This window comes from Lampris incognitus, chromosome 17 (genome assembly GCF_029633865.1).
Source record: "Lampris incognitus isolate fLamInc1 chromosome 17, fLamInc1.hap2, whole genome shotgun sequence".
Lineage (NCBI taxonomy): Eukaryota > Metazoa > Chordata > Actinopteri > Lampriformes > Lampridae > Lampris > Lampris incognitus.
Window position 1 is genome coordinate 37,949,796 of NC_079227.1, and position 25,575 is coordinate 37,975,370.

The window sequence follows — 25,575 nt, forward strand, 5'->3', positions numbered from 1 at the left end:
CCAGCTTCTCCTGGGGGATCCCAAGGCGTTCCCAGGCCAGATTGGACATGTAGTCCCTCCAGCTTCTCCTGGGGGATCCCAAGGCGTTCCCAGGCCAGATTGGACATGTAGTCCCTCCAGCTTCTCCTGGGGGATCCCAAGGCATTCCCAGGCCAGATTGGACATGTAGTCCCTCCAGCGAGTTCTGGGTCTACCCCGGGGTCTCCTCCCAGTTGGACGTCCCCGGAAAACCTCCAAAGGAAGGCGCCCAGGAGGCATCCTGATCAGGTGCCCGAACCACCTCAACTGGCTCCTTTCGATGCGAAGGAGCAGCGGCTCTACTCCGAGCTCCCTCCGGATGTCCGAGCTCCTCACCCTATCTCTAAGGCTGAGCCCAGACACCCTACGGAGGAAACTCATTTCAGCCGCTTTGTATCCGCCGTCTCACCCTTTCGGTCACTACCCAAAGCTCATGACCATAGGTATGTATGTATCAGTCATAGTTCATAAAATCTTAAAAACAGAAACGGCCACTCTTAATTGTTTTGTTTTTGTGAAGTCAGGTGGAACTTAAATGCACCCAGTGGAGGATTTTCCTTATGACACCAGCAAATGTGAATGGAATAAAGCTAATAGTCGGCATACTATTCCGTCTCCATCCTGAGGCGGGAGACGGGGCTGGGAATGCGCTCTGCTTCCAGGCATGCGCATCTGCCGCTTGCTGGGATGTCTTCACATGGCAGCGGTGCTTTGAAGATTTTACAGCTTGGGTGTGTCTGAGTTGGTTGAACCTTCAGATGCATGCAGAGTAGTTGGGACTCTTGTGACGCACCATGTCTGCAAGTGATCAATGCACGTCTCCTCACACCCAGAAAGATAAGGCGACAAAAAACAACCACACCACTCGTTACATCATATATTTGTGATGTTTAATACAATAAAATAATAAATTACATGAGCATTCCTCTGATTTGAAGTATTTTTTTTTTAAACATTGTTGCCCCAGATTGAAAAAAAAAAATGGGGCAAAGTTACAATTTATATTTATTGCACCCATTCATTTATCCAAATCTTTTCAAATATAATTGTAAGGACAATAGCATTTAACACCGTAAAGCATTTTAAAATGTACCCCTAAGAAGAACCCCCCCCACCCCCACCGTTAAATTCCATTCCAAAACAAGTGGAGCAAAAAACTCCTTTCATTCAGCACAGGTTGGGCACCACATCACCGATCACTGATCCATGTGTCGAGAGGATTCAAGAGTGTGCGTGTCTGTGTTGGACAGGTACAAGTGTGTGTAAAATGGGTAAAGTCTCTTCCTTAAGCCGGACTACTGGAAGCTTTTTCCTGGCATGTAGAAATATTGTGCAATAGTGATAAAAGGTTTTAAAAAAAAAATATGACTGATGCAAAAAATACAAAGACTGAAAAAAAAAATATCAAAAAAAAGAACTTCAAGCTTTTCACCGAACGTTGGCCCCCAAAATGACTGACACGTGCCGTTTGCGTGGGTCAATGTGGAAACTCTGCGGCAACATTGGGGAGCGTGCATGTCGGACATGTGGATTGTGAATGGTTTAGACTCATCACCACCAGTCATAGCTGCCTCTGTTATTGACGGACAGAAAAGTTCTGACTTTGCGACGAATACAAGGTGTGTCTGCAGAAACAAACTGTGCTTTTGGCGTTACACGCAACAAACGTCTACCATCTGAATACCAAGCTTTTAGGATTTTTCTCTGCTCAAATAGCACAGCGACGATAAACAGTTTGTTCAATAAAAAAAGAAGGAAAAAAAAGTTTGGGGTTACTTGGAAATCCGGTAATAGTGACTCCAGGAAGTACGTAGGTCAGGGGAGGAGTGCTCTCATGGGACCCAAAGCCAGAAGGGCCCTAAGATAAGAATCGTGGAAAAGAGTACAGGGTTTTATGTCTCACAGTTGGGGGGGGCCCAGCATCACATTTGGTCAGGGAGCCCCAGAATCACCGGCTGCACCCCTGACCGGCAATATATTCTTAAAACAAATTTGTTAGTCAATGTCCACACTGTGCCAAAACAGGAACAAATCAAATATAAAAATAATTTCCTAAAAATGTTTGGTTGATTTTTTTTTCACTTTTTTTTTTTTTTGGAAATCTCATCTTAAAAAAAAAACTCATTCTGATTATCAAGGCAAAACTTTTTTTCTTTTCAGAACAGCGTTACGTAATGTGAAGAGATTGCTGGTAACTTTTGCGGTAGTGATGTTGCGACTAAGTTCACCACGCTGATATACAGTAAAACAGTGTGGCTGTTTTTGTGCTCGAGCCACAATCCAGTTTACCCATCAAATGACATTCCCCACATTTCTGTTTAGGCATGCCATGTTCACTATCTTTGGTAAAGTTCTTTGGTGCACGTTTAAGGAAATGCCTAAATCTAATGTTTGGTAAGGGAAATAGCATGACTGATATGTTGGACCCCAACCATTAACAAGAGGACAAGTCCATTACTTTTATGAAATGAAAATACACCAAACAAGTTCACTTGTTAAAGCTTGAATGACAAGCAAGTTTCCAGTACCAGCCTTGAAATCTTCAGTGCACACGATTAATGTAAAAACTTTGAGAGAACTGGCAAATTTCAAGACTCTCTTTATATGGGTGGAATATTCTCTATGCTGATGACCAAAGTCTCGTTTCACTATTTGTTACACAGCAAGTGATCATTGCTTCCTAGCCATTAATAAAGTTCTATCACAATACATATAACCCACTGGTGGGTTGCTGCTACTAAAACATTACCAGCTAGGAGAAATGACATGTTAAACCTAGGGTCTGAGCATAGTGACATGTAAGATAATTCATTCATTCATTCATCTTCAGCCGCTTCTCCGAGGTTGGGTCGTGGTGGCAGCAAGCTAAGTAGGGCACTCCAGACGTCCCTCTCCCCAGCAACACCCTCCAGCTCCTTCTGGGGGATCCCAAGGTGTTCCCAGGCCACATTGGACATGCAGTCCCTCCAGCGAGTTCTGGGTCTACCCCTCCTCCCAGTTGGACATGCCCGGAAAACCTCCAAAGGAAGGCATCCTAATCAGATGCCCGAACCACCTCAACTGGCTCCTTTTGACGCGAAGGAGAAGCGGTTCTACTCCTGTTATCTGCCTGTCAATCTCCCGCTCCATCCTACCCTCACTCGTGAACAAGACCCGAGATACTTGAACTCCACTTTGCACCAGGCTTCCGACTGGGAGATGCAAGTGGACCCGAAGAAGAGACTTGTCTTTCCGGAAGAGGTGGCAGTAAACCTCACTCCAAACAGACATGGTTCTTCTATCCAGGAGCACAAAAACTATCTTAGTAGCCGAACTCGCAGTGCCCTGGGAGGACAGACTAGCAATCTCTCAGCAACAGAAGAAAGCCAAGTACCAGGATTTGATCGATGAGGCACTCATCAAAGGATGGTATACAACCTTGTTTCCCATCGAAGTCGGCAGCTGTGGTTTCCCAGCAACATCAGTGCGCTGCTTCCTACAGAAGATGGGTTTGGAACCCAGACAACCGAGGCAAGCCACTGGGGAGATAGCCATGGCAGCTGAGACCAGCTCAAAATGGTTGTGGTTGATGAGAGCCCGCAGTTGGAACCCTTCTGCAGGTGAAGGCTAATTTGGTCTTTGCTGCCCCACTCAGGCGAGGCGTACAGGCTAAGGGGCGAAATGCCTGTGACCCTGAGATACTTGCTGAAGATGCAGAAGTGTTCACCGCAATGCGAATGCTCTGACCACCCTGCCACCAAGGAACACCATCAAGAGGAGGAACTTACAACATCTTAAGTAGCTCCTGCAGTTTCTGCTTGAAGCAAAGCATCTCTGATGTTGATTTCACTTCAGTATATTTTGGTTATTTTTTGTTGTTGTTGCTGCTGTTTATTGACCAATGACAGTTAAACAATGTTTAAACATTGATTTTGCTGCTTTTATTTATTTCCTATAATGCATTCAACAGGGCTTATGGTCATTCTCCATCTAGTCTTCCTAGGGAAAGTGCTTTATATGACTAGTGAATCTAAAAAAAAAAAAAAAGCCATTACGAATGGCTATTTGCAAAATTAAGTCGCACAAATCAATTTAGTGACTTCTAGGGACAGCAGTCATTCTCAGTGCTCTTACAACGTTAGCAGTGTGCTGCCACCTGGCTTCCATTTTTGTTTTACAGTATAAAAGTGACTGAATATTAGTCACATAATAGCTAAGGTGAAGTACATTGTAGACAAATGTTCTTTTACTAGATAATCTGAATTTGTTTCCGGAGGAATTTCTCTCAGAGAACAAAATGAGCATCACTGTGGTTAGCCATGCCACGGATGCACTAAGAGCCTGGCTTAGCCCTTAAGAAATGAGTCTACTCGTTACAATTTCTATTAAGATGTACTGTCAGTGCTGGAAAATAGAAACAGACGTATTCAGATATGATTCCCCAAACCCACAAAAAAAAGGCAGCAAGTTTTCCGGGTTGGTAGAATAACATGGATATTTCACATTGCCTGTCGACAAAGATCAGATCAAATGTGACGTCATTGTTCTGAGGAATAACTGAAGAAGAGGCAAGTATCACCATCAACACATGAACGTGGAGTGCCACTGTAAATATTTTTTCCTTGCGGAGAGCTTGTTTTGGGCCCAGTTAGACGTGCAAAATGGCATACATGCCCAAAAGGTGCAGTGTCGCGCTAGGCCTGGATCATCCCTGAATGTTTTGACTACTTAAGTCGGAACCTGAAATGGTCGGTCTAGTCAGTCAGTTGTGCAGTCAGTCAGTCAGCGTCGCAGTCAGTCAGATCAATGGTCAGTTGAAATACAGTTCTTTCGTCAGCATGGAGACCACGCAGGGGATCTGCTTCTTCTCGCTGAAGCGGGGGTCTTCGGACCAAGACTCAAAGCTTGTGGCCACCATGTAGTTGACTCTTGTGAGGATCTGCATGATCTCCAGCTGCTTTCCAAACTCGTTGAGGACGTTGCAGAGTGCCTGGACGAACCAGGAGCCGCGGCCGGGATTCCTCCATGAGTAGTACCCTGGAAGAGCACACACATAAAAGGTACAAACTGACAAATCACAGGCATATATAGTGTATTCCATGTGACTACAATGGGGAAAAAAACAAAACACCCAGAACGTTTTTACAAGTTACAAGTGTTTTAACTTCCTCTTTGTAAAACTTCCTGGAGTGAGTCCTGGCTCAGTGACTGGTATGCATTCATGAAGTGCTATGCATGGAGCAGAGGGTGTATGGTTCCAGGAACTCTGCAGGCATGTGATAACGTGATAAAGACCAGATCAGAACAGTGTTGTTTTGCTCCATGCGCTTCAGAGCTGTGGAAAAAATCAACGCAGGGATTTCCAGGTTACCTGGCACAGTTGAATAGGCAAAAAGGAAATCTGCCTCTACGGGAATCTTGTGTCTCGGATTAGCATCCGTCTCAAGGGTGTCATTCGGCGGTCCTGAATCTGTCTGTATACCATCATCAAACTCTGAACCCCGACAAGCCTGGTGGAGTAAATGAAATGACATTTCATTGAGTTCTTTAGCTTTCTCAATGATAACCTGGTGAGGCAATTAAAACTGTATTATACCCCTTGTGTTGTCCACACATTGTGTATACTGCCCTTGTCTCAAGGGTCATTTATGACCCACCTTCATTAAACCTCTAAATTAAAGAAACTTAATTTAATTTTAAACCCCAAATCTATTTTGCATGAGGAAACAACCTGTCATTCATCACAAACTGTGTGACTAGCTGGGTTTTCCCTCTTCACAGCAGAAAGACTGCATTTAATCAGTGGACACTACTCGTTTTTATATGGTCACATGACCCACACGTCTTAGGGTCACACATGACCCAAACATGTCTTAGGGTCACACATGACCCACATATGTCTTAGGGTCACACATGATCCACACATGCTCTAGGGCAGTGTTTCTCAACCCTGTCCTCAAAGACCCCCTATCCTGCATATTTTCTTTGCAACCCTGAATAGGTACCTGTTTGTAGTTATTCAACCAATCAGCAATGAATTTTGTCAGACGTTGCACACCTTGCATAATTAAGTGCTGCGAGATGATTGGTCGAGTAAGTACAAGCAGGGCTACCTATGCAGGGTTACAATGAAAATCTGCAGGATAGGGGTTCCTTGAGGACTGGGTTGAGAAACACTGCGGCCTAGGGTCAAACATGACCTTGAGACCATCTTAGTACCCTAGTGGTGTACAGCTTTCATGGAAATATGAACAAAATCCATGTTTAACTGTTTCTAATGTTGGGGTCACTCTAGGAAAAGCCATCAAATGTCAGGTTGAAAAAAAAACCCATTTAGAGTCTTCTCTCTGCTGTTAAACACTGTTATGGCTCATTTTGACCCGTAAGACAACAGAAGGGTTACATGCAGGGATGGACAACTGAAATTGTGTTGATACTGAAATAAAAATGAGTGACTTATCAATATTGCAAAAGTTGTAATGTGGATATTCAATGTTATTATTATATAACCTTGTGAAACTCCTAAGTGTTTTAAAATTGAAATTATTTTCTTGACAGTAACAGCAGATCAAAATCTATTTTGCTCCTTGGGGGCTGAAGCTTTTATTCAGCAACCTAGTTTTCAAGGCAACCCTTTGGTTGAAAAAGTGAAACCGTGAGTCATCCCAGAACCTGCTAAATAATTCTAAAATGATAACTTTGTTCCTATTGTGCACCTGCACCTCAGAAGACCAGAAAGCTCTGCAGTGGGTCGTCAAGGTGGCCCAGCATATCGCCGGTACCCAGCTCCCAGCCATTTATCACAAACACTGTCTTCAAAGGAGTCTCAGCCTCAGCAGAGATCCCACCCACCCCAACCATGGACTGTTCTCCCCCCTGCACTCTGGGAGGCGCTACAGGAGCCTCAGAGCCTTGAGCCAGGCTCAAAAACAGCTTCTTTCCACAAGCTGTTGTCCACCTGAACCTGGCCTACCCACTGAATGTATGTGGATATTTTTAAACATTTTGTACTTGTGCTCTTTTTTAACTTATCTTAGCTTTTGGTCTCCATGTGTGTATATCTTATATTGTGTTTGCTGTGTTTGTCTGTGTCTGTCTTGCCCTGTTTGGTGAAGCCACAGCCCTCATTTCATTTTTAACATGTGCCTGCACATTGTTTTTAATGACAATAAACTGAACTGAATCGTGCCATCCATTTTGAACTACCAGTCTTTCAGAAAACAAAGTCCCACACGTGTTTACCTGGATAAAGAAGAGTTTGGGCTTGCCAACCAAGCTCTTGCACATGTCACCCCTGAAGAGGGAGGTCATGGTCTTGATGGGCATGGCTCCATCTGTGCCGTAGATCATGCCCTCCTCACCGTGGCTCAGCAGGATACAGGCAAAACACGAGCTGTCACTGTGGTCTTCCTCCGAGGCTAACCCATAAACACACACACACACACACACACAGACACACACACACACACACTCGGTCACTCTACGTAATAACCAAACAAGTGTTAAAATGACAGAGAGATGTCGTCCTCTACAAATGATGCAGTGACCCCTGGTTAAATGTGTGATAATTAAAGCAGGAGTTATAGGCTCCTCTTTGTTCCACTGTCAGGAATCAGGGTCAGGAACATTTATTTGTCATTTCATTCCATGCATCTGCGCACATGAAATGAAACAAAATATCATTTCCCCCAGCCCACAGTAGTGCAACACAATGACAAAACACATCCAAACTACAAGAACACACATATCCAAACTACAAAAACATATATATCCAACATATCACCAAAAAAAATAAAAAATCCCTGTCCAAGAGAGGGGACGCAAAGTTGATTGTCAGAACTGCCGGTCTGCATGGTCTAGCATATAGCTTAGCCTGCCCCACTTCCATGTCCTGTCAGACCACCCTCGGTGTTTCCTCCTCGGGCACAGCTCCAGTCAGCATCAGACCAGGCTCCCCTAGCCGATCCAATGCCAGCTCTCCCAGCCAGACACCTTCGACACACCTCCCCACACTCCACAAGACGATGCCAAAAACACAGTCAACGTTAGGCAAGGCCGCCGCCAGACCACCTTCAGTGTTATCGGAACTGCTTGTCTGCATGGGTTAACAGTTAGCTTAGCACCTTGCTTCTGCATCCTTTCAGACCGCCCTCTGTGTTTCCTCTTCAGGCAAAGTTCCAGACAGGGATGTGGTCCCTGGGCCCACAGGATGCAGCAGACCAAGCTTTCCCAGCCGTCAAATGAAGACAAACTTAGATGCAGACATGGACAAAGACACTGCATGGACGGTACTGGGTGAGGCTGCCGCAAACGTGAATTCACGCCGCCATCTTCTCACATCGGTACTGGGTGAGGCTGCCGCAAATGTGAATTCACACCGCCACCTTCTCACATCAGTACTAGGTGAGGCCACTGCAAACGTGAATTTGCGCCACCATCTTCCGGTGTGGGAATAGCTCTTTTCTACCTCTTCCCTTTTTTCATTTGCTTTTTTGTGTTTATTTCATAAAGATGCCTTTATTTTTTATGTCATATTTTATGTCATAGTGGGCTCATCTATCAGTCAAGAGAAGGATGGGATCAGGACATTAAGGTCAAAGCAACAGCATGCCCAACACCTATCCTAGAGATGGCCTGCAATCTTTCAGACTGAATCCTGCAAACAAGTGTGTCACTTGATGTAACGGCTGAAGGCCAGAAGTCTATTTCTGAACAGTCAAAAAGACTGCAAAATGTTTGGACAACATGCCTTTGACTCGGCGTGAAACACAACTGGAACACCAGCTTGTCACTCCGAAATCTGTAAGAAGCGTGATTTGAACTTGAGTCCACGAGTGCTTTTGGTTGGTCGAAGGTTAAGTTAAGGCATCACATTTGAAGAAAAACTTCACCCCCAAAATAAAATTCCTGTCATTATCTACCCACACTCATGCCGGTAGAAACCAGATTAGTGTTCTGTTCCCATACAACAACGAAGCAGTTATCCAACAAAATACCAGAGATGCTTTCCTCCAAGCAACTGCTGTGGATGGTGGCAAGTTCATTTATGTTCCAAAAATGGCAAAAATGACAAAGTATTCCAAATGGCTCATGCAGCTCGATTCAAGTCTTCTGAAGCCATATTACAGATCTGTGAGTCGAGAAGACCGACATTTATGCCATTATTTACTGCAAATCTTCCCTTTCTTGCTTTCAAAACAAATCTCTTGAGGACACGTTCAAGTACGGAGACGTTCAAACATAGACGTTCTTGCATGAAACAGAATGTTTCTGGGGTTTCTTCTGCCACATTCGGAGCTGAAATTAAGTGGCCACCATCCGTTGTGACCATTCAGATGAAAGCTGCTCTGGTATTTTGTTGACTAACTCCTTCGGCGCTGGAAACAGAAGACTAACCTGGGTTTCTAGGGGCATAAGGGTGAGTAGACAATGACAGAATTTTCATTTTGGGAGTGAACCCTCACTTTTCGGTAAGGAGAAACGGTGAGAGGTGGTTGTCGAACAGAACACTCCCAGCTGTTACGGAGATGCCTTGCCCAGACCTGGGGCAGATAAAAGGTGGCCCAGAAACACCCGTTGCTGCCTGAAGATAAGCAGGACTTTGCCACAGAAGTTTGCAGGCATGTAAATATGGCTCTAGAAAAAGTCTGTTTTTAAGCAAAGTAATCGATAGTAAAGGATTAGTCAATCAATAGCTTAAATCCTGATTGTGTAGACTGACAGATGACCACACTATGAAATAACACTGCCATTATGAAATGAAGTGTTGCTATGAAATAAAAAAGGAAATGGATAAAAAAAAAAAACGAGGCGCTACAAAATACACTGTTTACAAATGAAAAAACAAGTGTGAAAAAGCAATTTTGAAATAAAACCTGATATTATGAAATTAAATATAGGAAGATTTAAAGATAAGATGAAACATTTTATAGTAATGAGTTGATTGTTTTTAAATTATTTCAATTAAATGACTTATCTGTATTGCTACATTGTTTCATATCGTTATTTATATCATAAAGCCAGATTCTTTTTTTTTATTCTAACCAAAATACGATTCCGTACTACTCCTTGAACAAGAACCTGTTTGTAAATAAAATTATACCCTGAATGATTATCATTATTATTATTATTATTATTATTATTATTAATGGTTATTAAAGAGTTAAGCCTTAAATAATTATTAAAATATAATTTTCAAATTATTAAAGCATATTAAATTACAAAGGAATAGTTAAACATACAAATCTTGTTTTATAATTTTTTTTTTGATTGCCAAGTAAAATCATATTTTGGTGCATAGGACCTTCCGATTTACTTCCTAATCCATTCCATAATTGTTCGGTGCACACAAATAAACAGTAGCAAAATTACTAGAAAAATAAATATCTTTTGTTTCATTTTATATTTTTAAATTCCGGGCAACAAACTTTCAAAATTTGTCTGTCCAAGTTTCTTCTGTGATTGCCATTGTAACAGCGTTACTACTGTTGAGGCATAAGAACATAATCCTGTAACTCTTGACTACTCTGTGCATTCATGACACCCGTTGTATGTCTGTCCATCCTGGAAGAGGGAGCCATCCTCCGTCGCGCTTCCTGAAGTTTCTCACGCTTTTTTTTTCCACTGATGAGGTTTTTTTCTCGCAGAACTTTTCCTCATCCAAGTCGAGGCTCTAAGGATAGGGGTCGTCGTAAAAGCCCTTTGGGACTAAATTTGTGATTTTTTTTAAAAATGTATTTCTGATTTTTCCCTTTTTTCTCCCAATTTAGTGGCCAATCGATCCCTATTTTAATTCAAACACCCACCCTCGTACTGCATGCGTGCGCCAACTGCGTCTCTCCGGCCAGCAGTCTGGAAGGAGTCGCCTCCCCACTTCCGGGACAAGGCGACTCCAGGCCGAACCACTGCTTTTTCCGACACACACAGAGACACATTCACGTGACGAACACAAGCCGACTCCGCCCCCCTCCCGAAGACAGCGTCGCCAATTATCGCTGCTTCATCGAGTCCGGCCATAGTCGGATCTGACGAGACCGGGGCGCGAACCCCGGTCCCCAGTGGGCAACTGCATCGACACAAAGCCGATGCTTAGACCGCTACACCACCGCGGACTCCTAAATTTGTGATTTTGAGCTAAACAAATAAACGACTTGATTTGAACACAATGCAAATTAGACCCTTGGAACAATCTCTTGAGCATGCAATCCAACCATTACTCCCATACATACAGCTGGATAGCAGTTGGACTTGCTATCCTACAGAACTAGTTAGTCAGCTAACTCTCGGTAGCGCCAAGTAACCACCAATGCCAATTCCTGCAAAAATTCAGTCACCTTGTCAACTAACCTTTTTGACTAATTTAGCAAGCATGGGCAGCACAGTGGCGCAGTGGTTAGTGCCGTCGCCTCACAGCAAGAAGGTTCTGGGTTCAAGCCCCAGGGTTGTCCAACCTTGGGGGTTGTCCCAGATTGTCCTCTGTGTGGAGTTTGCATGTTCTCCCCATGTCTGCGTGGGTTTCCTCCGGGTGCTCCGGTTTCGTCCCACAGTCCAAAGACATGTAAGTCAGGTGAATCGGCCGTACTAAATTGTTCCTAGGTGTGAATGTGTTGGCGCTGTGATGGACTGGCGGCGTCCAGGGCGTCTCCCTGCCTGCCGCCCAATGACTGCTGGGATAGGCTCCAGCATCCTCGCGACCCTGATCAGGATAAGCGGCTCGGGTAATGGATGGATGGATGATGTAGCGTTGTGTTTTTGTAACATGAAAAGGAGGGGCTCACGTTCCACATCCTGGGTTACTTTACACAACAGACATAAGTTGACATAAGTTAAGAGGGAATGTGACATATGTATCATGTGTGCCAGACAGAAAATCATAACTGAGCGAGGCCATAATAATTCCCATTTCTGGAAGGCGACAGCCAGTTTAGTGGTTTTGGCCAAGGTTTGGTTGCCCAGGAGTGAAAATTGGTTGTTCTCGCCACCTAGACATGTAAATTATCAAGACCTACATATATATTCTAAAAGACAGTTTTCAGATTGCTTTTGAGGCAACTTAACAAAAAACAAATAATTTATAAAGTTCAGAAATAGTAAGATGCACCCTGCCTCCAAATCAAAAATGCAATTAAATTGGTTTGCATTAACCAGCCTTTTTTTTTAAACTTTGTTATTAGAAGCACAACGGTCATCTTAAGTTAATTCCTCATGCTGAATGATGTTGACTGTGTTTCAGAGTAACCGACCACTGCCATGAAAACAGCATCCTCCTGAGTAAACATCATTAGTTGTTCTGGCCAGTTCCACACTGCATCGTGTATTTAAATCTTTTTTTCCCACAATTTTTAGATTTGCTGCATGTGTTTGATGCTTAGATGTCACAACTATTCAAAAAAATGACAATTTTTATCGACAATATTCATCAAAATTGAAGTTGAAATGTTTATTTTTTTCTTAAGTATCTAATGCTTTTGGACAGGGTTTTGTTTTGCTCTGGGAAAACGTTGGGACTTACACCCACACATATGCTATTAACACTAGAACGACCGGGACTTCACCCCTACCTAAAACCACCATAAGCGGCCAAAATGACCTCCGGTTTTTAAACTCTATATTGTGTCAAGATAAATACCCAACTGAGATATTAATGCATTACATATGTTAGTATGTCTGTTATGAAACTAACTGACACCAAAATTAACATTTTAACAACTATAATACTATTTTTTAACAATTTAAACTTCAGAGAGAACTTGAATAGCAAAATTGAAAAAGTGGAAATATTACCTGAAAAACAAAACAGAAACCACGTATTGCTAATCTAACAAACGTAACAAGGCCTATAAAAGGTGAAATGTAAAAAAAGAACTAAAAATAAATGTTGAAACAGTCCCAAACAACGACCCGAACTTAAAAACTACTAGAACAACCATGGGCGGTCAAAATGACAGCCACGGTTTTTAAACTCTATATTCTGTCAAGATAAATACCCAGTTGAGATGTTAACACATTACATATGTTAGTATGTCTGTTAAGAAACTAACTGACACCAAAATTAATATTTTAACAACTTTAATACTATTTTTCAAACAATTTAAAATGGCCGCTGTCCAACGCCTGTAAATACTGCAGCGCCTCGGTGGTAGTCATGGTGCGTCTGTAACCAGACATGTTGGGCATCATCACAAATCAAGTTTAGACTATTTCTCTGCACTGGAGAACACTAGTGTGTTTCTAGGACAGAGCAACAAACTTCACGAAGGAAATGACGCAACCAACCCACGTCATAAATACTGACATGACACACACGATGACGCGCAAATTATGAGACGGTCATGTTGACCGCTCATGGTCGTTTTAGGTAGATCTTATCAGAACTTTGGTCTAAAACTAATTTTAATATAAATATAAGCAATTCTAGGAGAATTCAGCGAGCGGCAGGTCTGTATCTTTTTTCCCCACAACGGTATTACACTTTGAAAATCCAAAACAGCCATAATTACCGTCTTGGTTGTTCAACGGTAATGATCTGCCACCAGCCAAGACTTTTCTATATGACTTTAGAAAGTATAATGAACATATTCTCATGGCATTTCAAAACACGGTGGAGTTACTGCATTTTGCATTACTTTCCCAGTCCTGGAAAGCATCATTTTTAAATGATGTTTCCAGGTTTTCCGTGATTGTGAGGACAGCAATCATCGGGATAGCTGTTGGCGTCAAATCACAACACAACCTTCAAGTCCCTGTCCCCGAGGTACAGTAGTGCAGTGAGTGTGTATAACTGGTAATGCACAAAGAAGGGGAAACGGGAGAACCCCGTCGACTCACCCTCCTTCAGAAGACGCTCCATTTTCTCACATGTCTGGTCATTATAGATGCAGACGTCGAAGCCCAGGCTCTTGAAGCACTTGAACAACTCGCCTGCGTCTCTATCGGTGCCGTTGCGTACATTCATCCCTGTAAAGACCATTTGTCCAAAGTAAGCAGGACTCTTCCTAAAACTAAGAACAGGACACACAGCAGGTCTAGCCGAGCTGTGGAGGTGAAGTTGAGATGTACAGAAGATCAGAATCTAACGGTGGCGTGTAAAAGGCCTTGCGTTTACAACACAGCTGCTGTACCTGTCTTTTCATCAAAGTTTTTGTTGTTGATGATGATGCACTTGCCCACTCGCCGGTGGCTCATCTTATACTGGAATGTTGGTGAAACAATTCTGTAATGGCTTTCAGAAGAGTAGTCCTGCTCCCGCGTTTGGCCATCCTTATTCTTCTTGCTGGGAATGTCAAAAGGAGATTGCACAAAAAACAACACCACATTTTAAGGACAAAAATGCTTCCAAAACAAATTTCCACAGGAGGACGCTGATCCTGTAGACCACCTAATGCAAGTCAACTTTTTCATGAAAGTAAAAAGTTCATTGTTAAAGAAGCATTTTTGTAAACAAATGAAAGCCGGGCAACATTAAGGAAGTAATGGCACATTAAACCTCTGTTTACAGACACTTCAAATGGATCAACATAAGGCACGAGAAGAAACTGTTATATCAGACTTGATACTTCATAGACAACGCACAAGAGCTGCATAAAAACGTACGATTTAAGGCGATTAATATACATTTTTAAAGCAAATCCGTCACCCTCTATAGGCGAGTTTAAGAAGCCCAATTGTTTTTTGTAGACTGGCAGGCAAAATTAGGTAAAATCCTTCTCTATCAAAAGTACAAGACTCCATAATGCCGCGTGCGCCTTGAACTTCCGGATACAAATGACTTAACTTCAGGCAACGTCAACACTCACAAGAGAAGTCACAGAAAATGCACATAAACATGAAAATGCCTTGAATCACTTACGTAGAAAACAAGGAGTACATACATTTTCAAATGAGGCATTAATGTCATGGCCAAATAGGTTGCAGTAATCCACTGTCAGGTCGAAGGTGAAGCTATAACATGTTTGGTAAACGCAGATATCGAAATCATAAGCAAATAAAAGTATATTCAGCAACAGAGGGAATCTTTCACATCAGTGGCAATTCTCACAGACCTGTCATATTTCCATTCTTTAAACGATCCATCCAGATAACTAAGCCAGAGTGGCCTATTGGGAACTCACAATATCCATGCTTGTTCCAGAAGAGCCTAGTCATCAGGTTGCTCAAGGGCTGAAACAATGAGGATGCCATACCAACCGACACACAAATGCTCAGACAGATTCAACCTAGCCGTTTTCTAATAAACATGTGATCCAGAACTTTTCGACGCCCCCCATCCGCCACCCCTCTTAATTGTACTACCGTACCAAACAATTGAGTGAGGGTGGGCAAAAAGCCCAAACTCTGTGATACTGTGGGTTGGGCATGGCTGAAGAGAAGCGGGTGGGAGGGGGGTGAGGAGGACCACGAGGCGCTGGCATCTCTCTTACCTGGGTTCGTCATTAAGCGCTACGCCACTCTGCATCTGAAATGCGTTGCTCGTCTCGTTCGTTTTTTCTTTCCCTGAAAGAGTTAACGTTCTCCAGACTCCTGGCGGCTTATTTTTTGGCTGTGTGCTAGGATCCTGACATGCTCTCTGTACTGGATGGAGACTAGACTGGGCCGAGCGTGCACAGAGGACAGGGGCGGCGCACTGTGAGGCCCCTGAGTCAGCATCCACGCCACTACACCAGAGCTTTCTAAAGACCTATTCAAACATGGCCCCTGCACTCCGCTCCCTGCTGAGGTCAGACAGGGCAACATATTGCTCCTCTGCTGACAGGCACAGAATCCACCCATATCGATACCCGCACCATGCGTGAGGACAGGAGCCTCAACCATTAGGATGATTTACATTGAGAAAGAATACTGTACACTGAGATTGCATTTAATTTTGAGCCAATCGCCAACCGGCTCTTGAAAAAGTTGCAAATGGCCGACACCTTCTTAGCTATTTATTACTCGGTTCAGGACGAAGCTTTAACACAACCCGTTTTAAGATGCAGCCACATACTTCCAATTTTTCTGCAGAAGTAACGCAATTTTCATTATACTCTCCCATTAACCAGTCCTCCGAGGATTGGCCGAGGATGACGAGGGGTGCCCCGTTACAATATCACTTAACGTAAGGTCCCTTCACCTGGAGAAGAACCCACTGCAAGTATTAACAGTTCCCGGTATTACCATCCGATCAGGCTCCTCTTCTACTTTAAAGGGTAGAACAGAATAGAACACAGTAGAATGGCTATATTCTCACTTGGGCAGGTGTCTGTGGTTGTGGGTACAACCTATCTTGAGTCCATAGAACAAATTCTAAACCAATGTGTGGATCAGCGCCTAGATCTTTTAGCTCGTTCAGGAAGCAGATTAGACTTGTTTAGAGGAGGCTTATTTCTTGGTAGTGTGTTGCAGCACTGAGCCATACACTAATCTGAGTCATGTTTACTCAGTGGTAGAGTCTTAAAAATTAAAAGCGTTGCCTTTTGCTTGTGAACCGTCCACTCACTCTTAATCTCACATTTTGAGGGGGAAAGGCTAGGCAAGACCACAGAGTGCGGGTTTGAGCATCAATGTTTGGTATAAATATAATCCTTCAAAGACACGCAGTGCCATCTTGTGACCAGGACAGGAACTATTATCTTTCACAACACAGTTCCCATGCATCGTTGCTTGTACCCAACAGTAATATATCCCAGTTAAAACTTATATATATATATATATATATTTTTTTTAAAGAGTTTCACAATTTTTAATCTTATAAACTCACAAATATGAGTACATGCAAGTTGATATGAGTTTGTTCAACAAAGACATTTTGGTAGAGCCCAAGGGATCTTTCTCAGTTTTTTTTATTATTAATTCCATAATTAGTGAAATTAATAATAAAACAGACTTTACAGACGGACTTAGAAGAAGAAATATCTTCTCTACCATCTGTAGACAAATATCTTGTCTACAGGTGGTAGACAAGATGTTTCTTCCACAACGTGCCACGATTTGATGCCTCTCTGTTGCCGTGGGAGAAAACGTGTGGGTGAGGAAGGTCATCTCGAGGGATTTTCTGTCTGAAATTAGCTCAATGTAAGTCTGTTCAAATCTTATGCCTTTCCTGTTGCAGACATTTTAAATAAATTACATCTCAACATAACAAAAAATAGTGTCCTGCAATTAATTATAATGCATAATAACAAGAAGAACTAGACAAGCCTAGTTGAGCTACACTGCATGCCGCATCTAGAAACTTCCAGAGTGCACACCTGGACTTGCACTGCAAGATAAATATCGTTAATGGTACATATAAATTTTAAAACTGTTCAGTAAAATCTGAATGAGAACTGTCGACTCAACTTTTGTATGAGGAAGTCGAGAGGTGCAGAGAAGTATGTAGGGGTGGTGCAGGATATGTATGAGGGCAGTGTGACAGTGGGGAGGTGTGCGGTTGGAATGACAGATGGGTTCAAGGTGGAGGTGGGATTACATCAAGGATCGGCTCTGAGCCCTTTCTTGTTTGCAGTGGTGATGGACAGGTTGACGGACGAGATCAGGCAGGAGTCTCCGTGGACTATGAGGTTTGCGGATGACATTGTGATCTGTAGCGAGAGTAGGGAGAAGGTTGAGGAGAGCCTGGAGAGGTGGAGGTATGCACTGGAGAGAAGAGGAATGAAAGTCAGTAGGAGCAAGACGGAATACCTATGCGTGAATGAGAGAGAGGACAGTGGAATGGTCAGGATGCAAGGAGTAGAGGTGACGAAGGCGTATGAGTTTAAATACTTGGAGTCAACTGTCCAAAGTAATGGGGAGTGTGGAAGAGAGGTGAAGAAGAGGGTGCAGGCAGGGTGGAGTTTGTGGAGAAGAGTGTCAGGAGTAATGTGTGACAGAAGGGTACCAGCAAGAGTTAAAGGGAAGGTTTACAAGATGGCTGTGAGACCAGCTACGTTATATGGTGTGGAGACAGTGGCACTGATGAAAAGACAGGAGGTGGAGGTGGAGGTGGCAGAGTTGAAGATGATAAGATATTCACTGGGAGTGATGAAGAAGGACAGGATTAGGAGCGATTATATTAGAGGGACAGCTCAGGTTGGACGGTTTGGAGACAAAGCAAGAGAGGCAAGATTGAGATGGTTTGGACATGTGTGGAGGAGAGATGCTGGGTATATTGGGAGAAGGATGCTGAATATGGAGCTGCCAGGGAAGAGGAGAAGAAGAAGGCCAAAGAGGAGGTTTATGGATGTGGTGAGGGAGGACATGCAGGTGGCTGGTGTGACAGAGGACGATGCAGAGGACAGGAAGAGATGGAAACGGATGATCTGCTGTGGCGACCCCTAACAGGAAAAAAAGTACGGCAAAAGTAGTAGAACTAGTAGTACTAGTAGTAGTAGTAGTAGTAGTAGTAGTAGAACAGTTCTTTGTTTATAAATAAACTGTTCACTATTGGCCATTGGTCTATTGTCATCTTGACAACCAGGATATGAAACTTACAGTGATTAAATTCAGCAATCTACGCACCAAAACTGTTATTTTTTTCAGCAAATCCCTAAGTTACAACAAGACTATATTAGCAAGGAAGTGTGTTGTCAAAAGGTAAAGTACTCACAAACATATTGTCAACTTCTGATGTCGACTTCTAGATTGATGTAATTCTGGCCTGCTGCAAGTTTCAGCTGTGGGGTGTCAGTCAGTCATTCAGAAAGGCACTTTCAGCCTCATCGGCCGCACCACTACGTGTGACCGTGGTCTGACAAAAACAACATTCCCCGATGAACAGTAAAAAAAGGTCTCAATCAATCAACTACTCTCTGTTGATAGCTCTTCATCACCGAAATCAATGCAATTAGCAAAAGTAATATGTTGAACATCAGCTAGTCAAATGTGTTTGCGGTTCATGATTAATTTGGAATAAAACTTTTTTTTATTGCCTTTTTACAGAGTAATTAAACCCTAGATCATTTGAGTGAGTTTGGTACAGGTTAAAACCAAGTAAAGGTTAAAAACAAGGCAGGCTGGTCTTGGTACTCTGTGATGTCGGCATAGCAGGATAAACATAGCTGCAGTAAATAACAAAATTGTAACTGTAAATGGTACCGTCGATGGCGGTCCAGCCGCGTTTAGCGTGCTGTGCCGACAGCGGAGTGCAAAAACCATCCTGCCGTGTATTTCATCTTCATAGTTTTTAACCTGGAGATGTGAGCGAACTTACTGAAATGGGTCTAGGGTTTAGTTACCGTTTAAAATCCCATTCTCTTTATCTGTTGCTTTATTTGGCCTATATATTTATTAATTGATGGGAGTGCATGTGCACGACCAGTGGTGCACCACCGCTGCAAAAATATCACCACTATTACTAGAGAAAATGTGAAAACAAAAAATGGATAAGACCAAAAAGGTCATCCTCATATTTTCAAAATATTTCAACTTTGGGGTATTGGGAGGAAACTGCTCTGAGCATATGTAACCTGGAATACATTCTACTACTACTACTACTTCTAGCTGCTCCCGTTAGGGGTCGCTACAGCCGATCATCCATTTCCATTTCCACCAAAAAGTTGCAATAACCCCCAACAGAGAGACGATTTAAAAATCACAAGAGAGGGTGTCCGGGTAGTGTAGTGGTCTATTCTGTTGGCTACCAACATGGGGATCGCCAGTTCAAATCCCTGTGTTACCTCCAGCTTGGTCAGGTGCCCCTACAGACACAATTGGACGTGTCTGTGGGTGGGAAGCTGGATGTGGGTATGTGTCCTGATCGGTCGGGGTGTCTGCTCGGGGGGGGGGGGGGATAGCGGGGAAATAGCATGATCCTCCCACGCACTACCGCCCCCTGGTGAAACTCCTCACTGTCAGGTGAAAAGAAGCGGCTGGCGACTCCACATGTATGGGAGGAGGCATGTGGTAGTCTGCAGCCCTCCCCGGATCGGCAGAGGGGGTGGTGCAGCGACCAGGACGGCTTGGAAGAGCGGGGTAATTGGCTGGATACAATTGGGGAGAAAACGGGGGGGGGGGGGGGGGGGGGGGGACTTGAGCAGAATCCCATTTTGTCAAAAGTAAATAAATATGCCTTCATGATATACATTACTATATAAATACCTGCAGGAATTTACTTAAACGAGCCAATGAATGATGATTTTATTAAATCATGCCTTTTTTCAAAACACTACTTTCACTTCATGATGGTAGTGTAAGCAACACATTTCTGAAAAGCTGGTCCCCCCCCACCCCCCCCCCATTTACCTTTTCATTTCACGGCAACACTTCATTCTTAACGACTCTTTTCTTAATGACACTTTTATAACTCAACAGCGCTTTGTGGTGTGTGGTCATCTGTCGGTTAACATGGGTTAAGATGGGGTCAGTTCCATGACCACTGGTTACCCAAACATTCAGACGAAAGCAAAAGCACACCGAATGCCGATCATGAGATAGCCTGTGACGTTTCCAAGGTGACGTCAGGGAGATGCTGTCTGGCACAGGCTCAAGCCCTCATGACAATACCTAACCTTTGGCCAACACTAGCTCAGCTGGCTCACGGCAAAAATATGTGATTTCATTTCCGCCTCAGGTCTGGGCAAGACCTGCACATACGTGCTTGCGATATGTCAAAGGTTTGGCTTAAGCGTCTAAGCAGGAAGGAGCTGTGAAGATGAGGAGCAGGCACATCTTTCCCATACCTGCAGCAGGACTATGCAACATGTGGCCACGAACCCCCCGATACCGTCTGAAAGTTAGTAAGCGTAACATTGCTCAGCTGATAAGGGCAGCACGCTGGCCCAGTGGCTAGCAAGAAGGTCCTGGGTTCGAGCCCCGGGGTTGTCTAACCTTGGGGGGGTCATCTCAGGTCGTCCTCTGTGTGGAGTGTGCATGTTCTCCCCGTGTCTGCGGTGGGTTTCCTCCGGGTGCTCCGGTTTCCCCCACCATCAAAACGACATGCGTGTTAGGGTTGATACGCCTGTCTTTGCCCCTGAGCAAGGCGTGGCAAGACGAACTGGAGTTGGTCCCCGGCGGATTTCCCCGCTATACAAGCTTCCTGGCAGGTAAAATCTTGTGCTAGGGAAAGCACCACTGGTTACAAGCAGAGAACCGGTTAATCAAGGACAAGGTTCAGCCAGTCCCAGTGGTACTGTGGCAACGGACCACACCATGAAGTCAAAGTGTCATAAGATATCAAGGAGTCAATGTGCAATGAAAAGTGCTGCCATTAAATAAAAAAGGAAAACGGCTCTTAGGAAACCCATCCATCCATTAACCGAACCGCTTATCCTGCTTTCAAGATGGCGGGGATGCTGGAACCTACCCCAGCAGTCATTGAGCGGCAGGCGGGGAGACACCCTGCACAGGCCGCTAGACCATCACACAGGGCCCACACACACACACACACACACACACAGATTCATACCTAGGGACAATTTGGTACGGCTGATTCACCTGACCTACGTGTCTTTGGACTGTGGGAGGAAACCGGAGCCCCCGGAGGAAACCCACGCAGACACGGGGAGAACATGCAGGCTCCACACAGAGGACGACCCCCCCAAGGTTGGACTACCCCGGGGCTCGAACCCAGGACCTTGCTGTGAGGCGACCGCGCTACCCACTGTGCCACCATGCTGCCCCTATTAGGAAATGTGTTTTGGTATTATGAAATAAAAATAAAATTACACATCACACTGATTTGGGGAAAATGACCATGTGACATAAACATTTTATTATAATGAGCTGAGTATTGCAGTACGCTGGTTTAGTGTGGGTTTGATGTCCACACAGCCAATCAGTGTGGAGTTAGCGTGTTCTTCCTGTATTTGTGTGGGCTTCCTCCCAAAAGCCAAAGACGTGCATGTGAGGTTGATAGTCTCGAAGTTCCAAACAGGTGTGAAATATATGTGAGTGAGTGTGTGTGGGAGCCCTGTGATTGACTGGGTGACCTGTCTAAGGTGTCTCACAGCCTTCTACCCAATGCATGCTGGGAGAGACTCCATGGCCCCCTTGACACTGAATGGGATTAAGTGGGTACAGAGAGGGTATGTGATAGCATCACCCTCTGGTGGTAGCATTCCTACCTCGCAAGGTATGGCTCGAAATCTCCATAGGGGAATTTCACTGAAAAATATCTCAGGGTGGTGGCATGGTGGCACAGTGGTTAGTGCGGTCGTCTCACAGCAAGAAGGTCCTGGGTTCGAGCCCCGGGGTAGTCCAACCTTGGGAGTCATCCTCTGTGTGGAGTTTGCATGTTCTCCCCGTGTCTGCGTGGGTTTCCTCCGGGGGCTCCGGTTTCCTCCCACAGTCCAAAGACATGTAGGTCAGGTGAATCACCAGAACTAAATTCAACACCTGTAGTAGAGAATGCCTTGTATATCTTCAAGATACAGTATATGCAACGTGCATTTACTTTGTGATGTAACGGTTTCAACTGCATGTTCAGAGAGGCTACTTTTTGTAAACTTTGTTGCAAACATTTAATGGCAATGTAACAGTCAACATTAGTAAATTAAGTATCAACTTGTGTGACACAATCAAAAAAAGCAAAAGTGTAGCAATTTCACTACAATGGAAAAAATGTAAAAAAAAAACAACAACAACCCAACTATATAAAAAAGTAAATCAAATACTGATAATGTAAATAAAACAGATTAACTCATTATCCTTAGCTTCTCCCTGGCTTTCATTCTGATCATTGGCTGTAGCTCGTCGCCGCCCTCATTGCCAGTCACAACACGTCTCACGCTACAGGATTTGGACTCCCTGACAGGTCCGGACATTTTACCTGCCAGATATCTGGATGCATCTGTGATGCATCGGCGAGCCTCACGGTGCATGTCTTTGAACAGTTCACACATAGCGATCGAGCGCCGATTGGCAAACGCTGAGCCAAAGGTGATTCGCCTTGTCGGGGAGCTCAAAAACTTGTCGGGGAGTGGAAAATCAGGCCTCGAATTGTGCAGCATGAACTCAGCATTAGTCTCACTAGCAAGACCCTACCTCACAGCGAGAGAAAAAAAATAGCATTGAGACGCAAATTCTTTATGTTGCACTCATGAGTTAAATGTTGATTTTGGAGACGTGCGCGCCGGAGAAGTCTCTGGACAATACCCCATCAAAAAACGTCAACTTTTATTGATTTTGCAGGTTCCCGCTATAGCAAAGTTGAGAGAAACAAGCGCAATCTATTTATTGTTGCCACAAAATAGATTTACTATAGATTTAGAATAACTGACCGGGCCCATTAAAGCTAGCAATGAGAGAGTTGCTAACACCAACCCCCCTGCAGACGAAGGCTCAAAGTTGGCAAATAGTCAAAGGACATCACGGTTCAGAAGTAAGTGTTTAAAATCACAGTCTTCGCAAATCTTTGCTGTTGCTGACTGAGTGAGTGAAGCTTGCCTCGAAGAGAGCCCGATTAATCTTTACTGTCATAGTGAAAAACTTCTAGCATTGTTAGGGGGGCGTTGAAATCTGTAACATGATGGCTAGGAGGGGAAAAGGTATAATATATCGGACCAGATTTGGTTGGTACCCATCAGGGCAGTATCTCCCAATGACCTAGATCCCATACGTTCACCAACTCCGTGTATTGACGATATTAATCTATGGGTGATGGGTGTTGGAGAACTTTTTACAACTGAACAAAGACAAGACGGAAATACTTCTTTTTGGTGCAAAGACTCACAGAGAATCGCAGCTCATCTCAGCTCTCCGTCTCTGGAGTGCAAAAGCAAAGCTAGAAATCTGGGTGTAATCATAGACGGTGAACTATATTTTAAGAGCCACACCAATCATCTCACAAGATCAGCCTTCTTCCATCTTAAAAACATTTCAAAACTAAGGGGCTTGCTATCAAAATCAGACCGTGAGAAATTAATCCATACATTTATAATAAGTAGACTAGACTACTGCAGTGGACTATTCGCCAGCCTCCCAAAAATCAGTTGTTGTATATTTTGCCATTTTCATATATTCTGCTCCGATGTTGTTACTTTTAATGAATCATTTTTATAGCACTTTTATTCCTTTTACTAACTCAGTTTAAAACGTGTCTGTACTTTTATCTATCTTATTTTATGCTTTTATAATGTTTTTTTTCTTATCTTTTGCCTATAAAGCACTTTGAGCGACCTCTGCGATGACAAGGCGCTATACAGATGAACTTGCCTTGCCTATAAGAGTTTCTCACGCCAGAGTAGGTTTGAGTCATCCCTTAATGATCTGTACTATCGTACTGCAGTTACACACGGTTAACTCTTTCCCCAACAACTTCTGATGTTTCTCTAATAAGTCATTGCGGCCCCCAAAAAGGCCTGCAATTCCAGTAAACATGGTCAGGGTAGGGATTTGTAATCACCATTTGAAAACTGGTCATTAGAGAATGAATGGAGATTATTCTCTGGCAGAATAAACGTAGCCAGATGAACTGATTCAACCTTCTCTGATATTCTCTGGTAGGAATACAACCACTAGAGGGCGTAGGTTTTCACTCCCCCCCCTCCCCTATAGATAATGCCTGCGAGGAGATGGGTATTGTTAAACTATTTCATAATGTGTTGAATCGTGTTATTGATACGATTATTTACATTATAAAGTTCATCCACATATGTATTGAGCAAAGTGGGATCACACGGGGGGGGGGGGCGAACCTTTCACCGGGGGGGCACTTGCCGCAAGTGCCGCCGGGGGGGGGGGGACGTTCGCTAAGCACGGGAGAGAAAGAGACGAGAACTCACCTGCCGAACAGAAGGAGTCTGCCGGTGCGGTCCGGCTTGGCGTCCGGGGTGTCGACGAGGTGCTGCTCCTCGTCTCGCCTCCCGAGCTGAGGAGTCTCGGCAGCTTCCTCTGCCATGTCGAGCGCGCACGGGGGATCACGCTCTCCAAGCGAACTGTATCGTGAAAAGACAACGACACGCACGTATTCCTGTTATGCATCAGCGTCACTCCGCCGTCCCCCCCCAGCGTCGCCTTGGTTACGTCGCCAGTCTCCACGGGCAAGTTAACTGACGTAACCGACTTTGTCGACGCTTTTACGCGCAAACACCGCGTCGCCGGTGCGCCCTGAATGAGGAGATATGTGTGGGCATATTCACCTTGAGCGAGCTTTTCGCTGCCTGGTCAGGCGTCCCCCCTCTGAGCCGGCTCCAGTGCTAGCTAGCTAGTTAGCAGCGAATCAGAAACGCCCGCACGCACGTCTGAAGCAGAGCGACAACGCCGCTAACGTACACTCGGTACACGCTCGCTCGCTGCGCTGCGGCTTTACTGGGAGTCGCGGATCTTCTCTTCCCCTCTGGAGGGGCAGGAGGGCTGAGTGCGGCGCTCGCAGCTCGGGGGAGAAAGCGGAAGTCGGCACGCCGCTCTCACTTGGTCGCGTTCCCTTGCCCGGCGCGCGTCCGCACGAAAGACCACGTGACACAAACAGCCCGATTCGACGTCGAGGTCGGCCGTGTGACGTCAGAGCTTTCCGGTCGCGGTAACGAAACGCTGTGGAATAATGATTGACGTTTACTGCCGGCAAGCGCGGGACACGCTCATGTTGCTGGCCGGCGAGCCGTGCGGTGCAACGGACGACAGCGCCAGACAAAACGAGTGCGTCAGTGCAGGGGGACGGTTTATAGCACGGTTTAAGTCAAGGCAAGC

At 44.4% G+C, this 25,575-nt stretch overlaps 1 protein-coding gene across 1 annotated transcript; it reads right to left on the reverse strand.

Moving 5' to 3' along the window:
* Nucleotides 1–909: 909 nt before the first annotated feature.
* casp7 (caspase 7, apoptosis-related cysteine peptidase) lies at nucleotides 910–25,321 on the reverse strand. The gene is made up of 7 exons (XM_056297771.1): nucleotides 25,029–25,321; nucleotides 24,672–24,824; nucleotides 14,118–14,269; nucleotides 13,825–13,953; nucleotides 7,240–7,415; nucleotides 5,369–5,507; nucleotides 910–5,034 (listed from the first exon to the last, which is right to left on the reverse strand). Exons 2-7 carry the CDS (start codon nucleotides 24,785–24,787, stop codon nucleotides 4,808–4,810), a joined length of 939 nt encoding a protein of 312 aa, XP_056153746.1. The 5' UTR covers nucleotides 24,788–24,824; nucleotides 25,029–25,321; the 3' UTR covers nucleotides 910–4,807.
* Nucleotides 25,322–25,575: the final 254 nt, after the last annotated feature.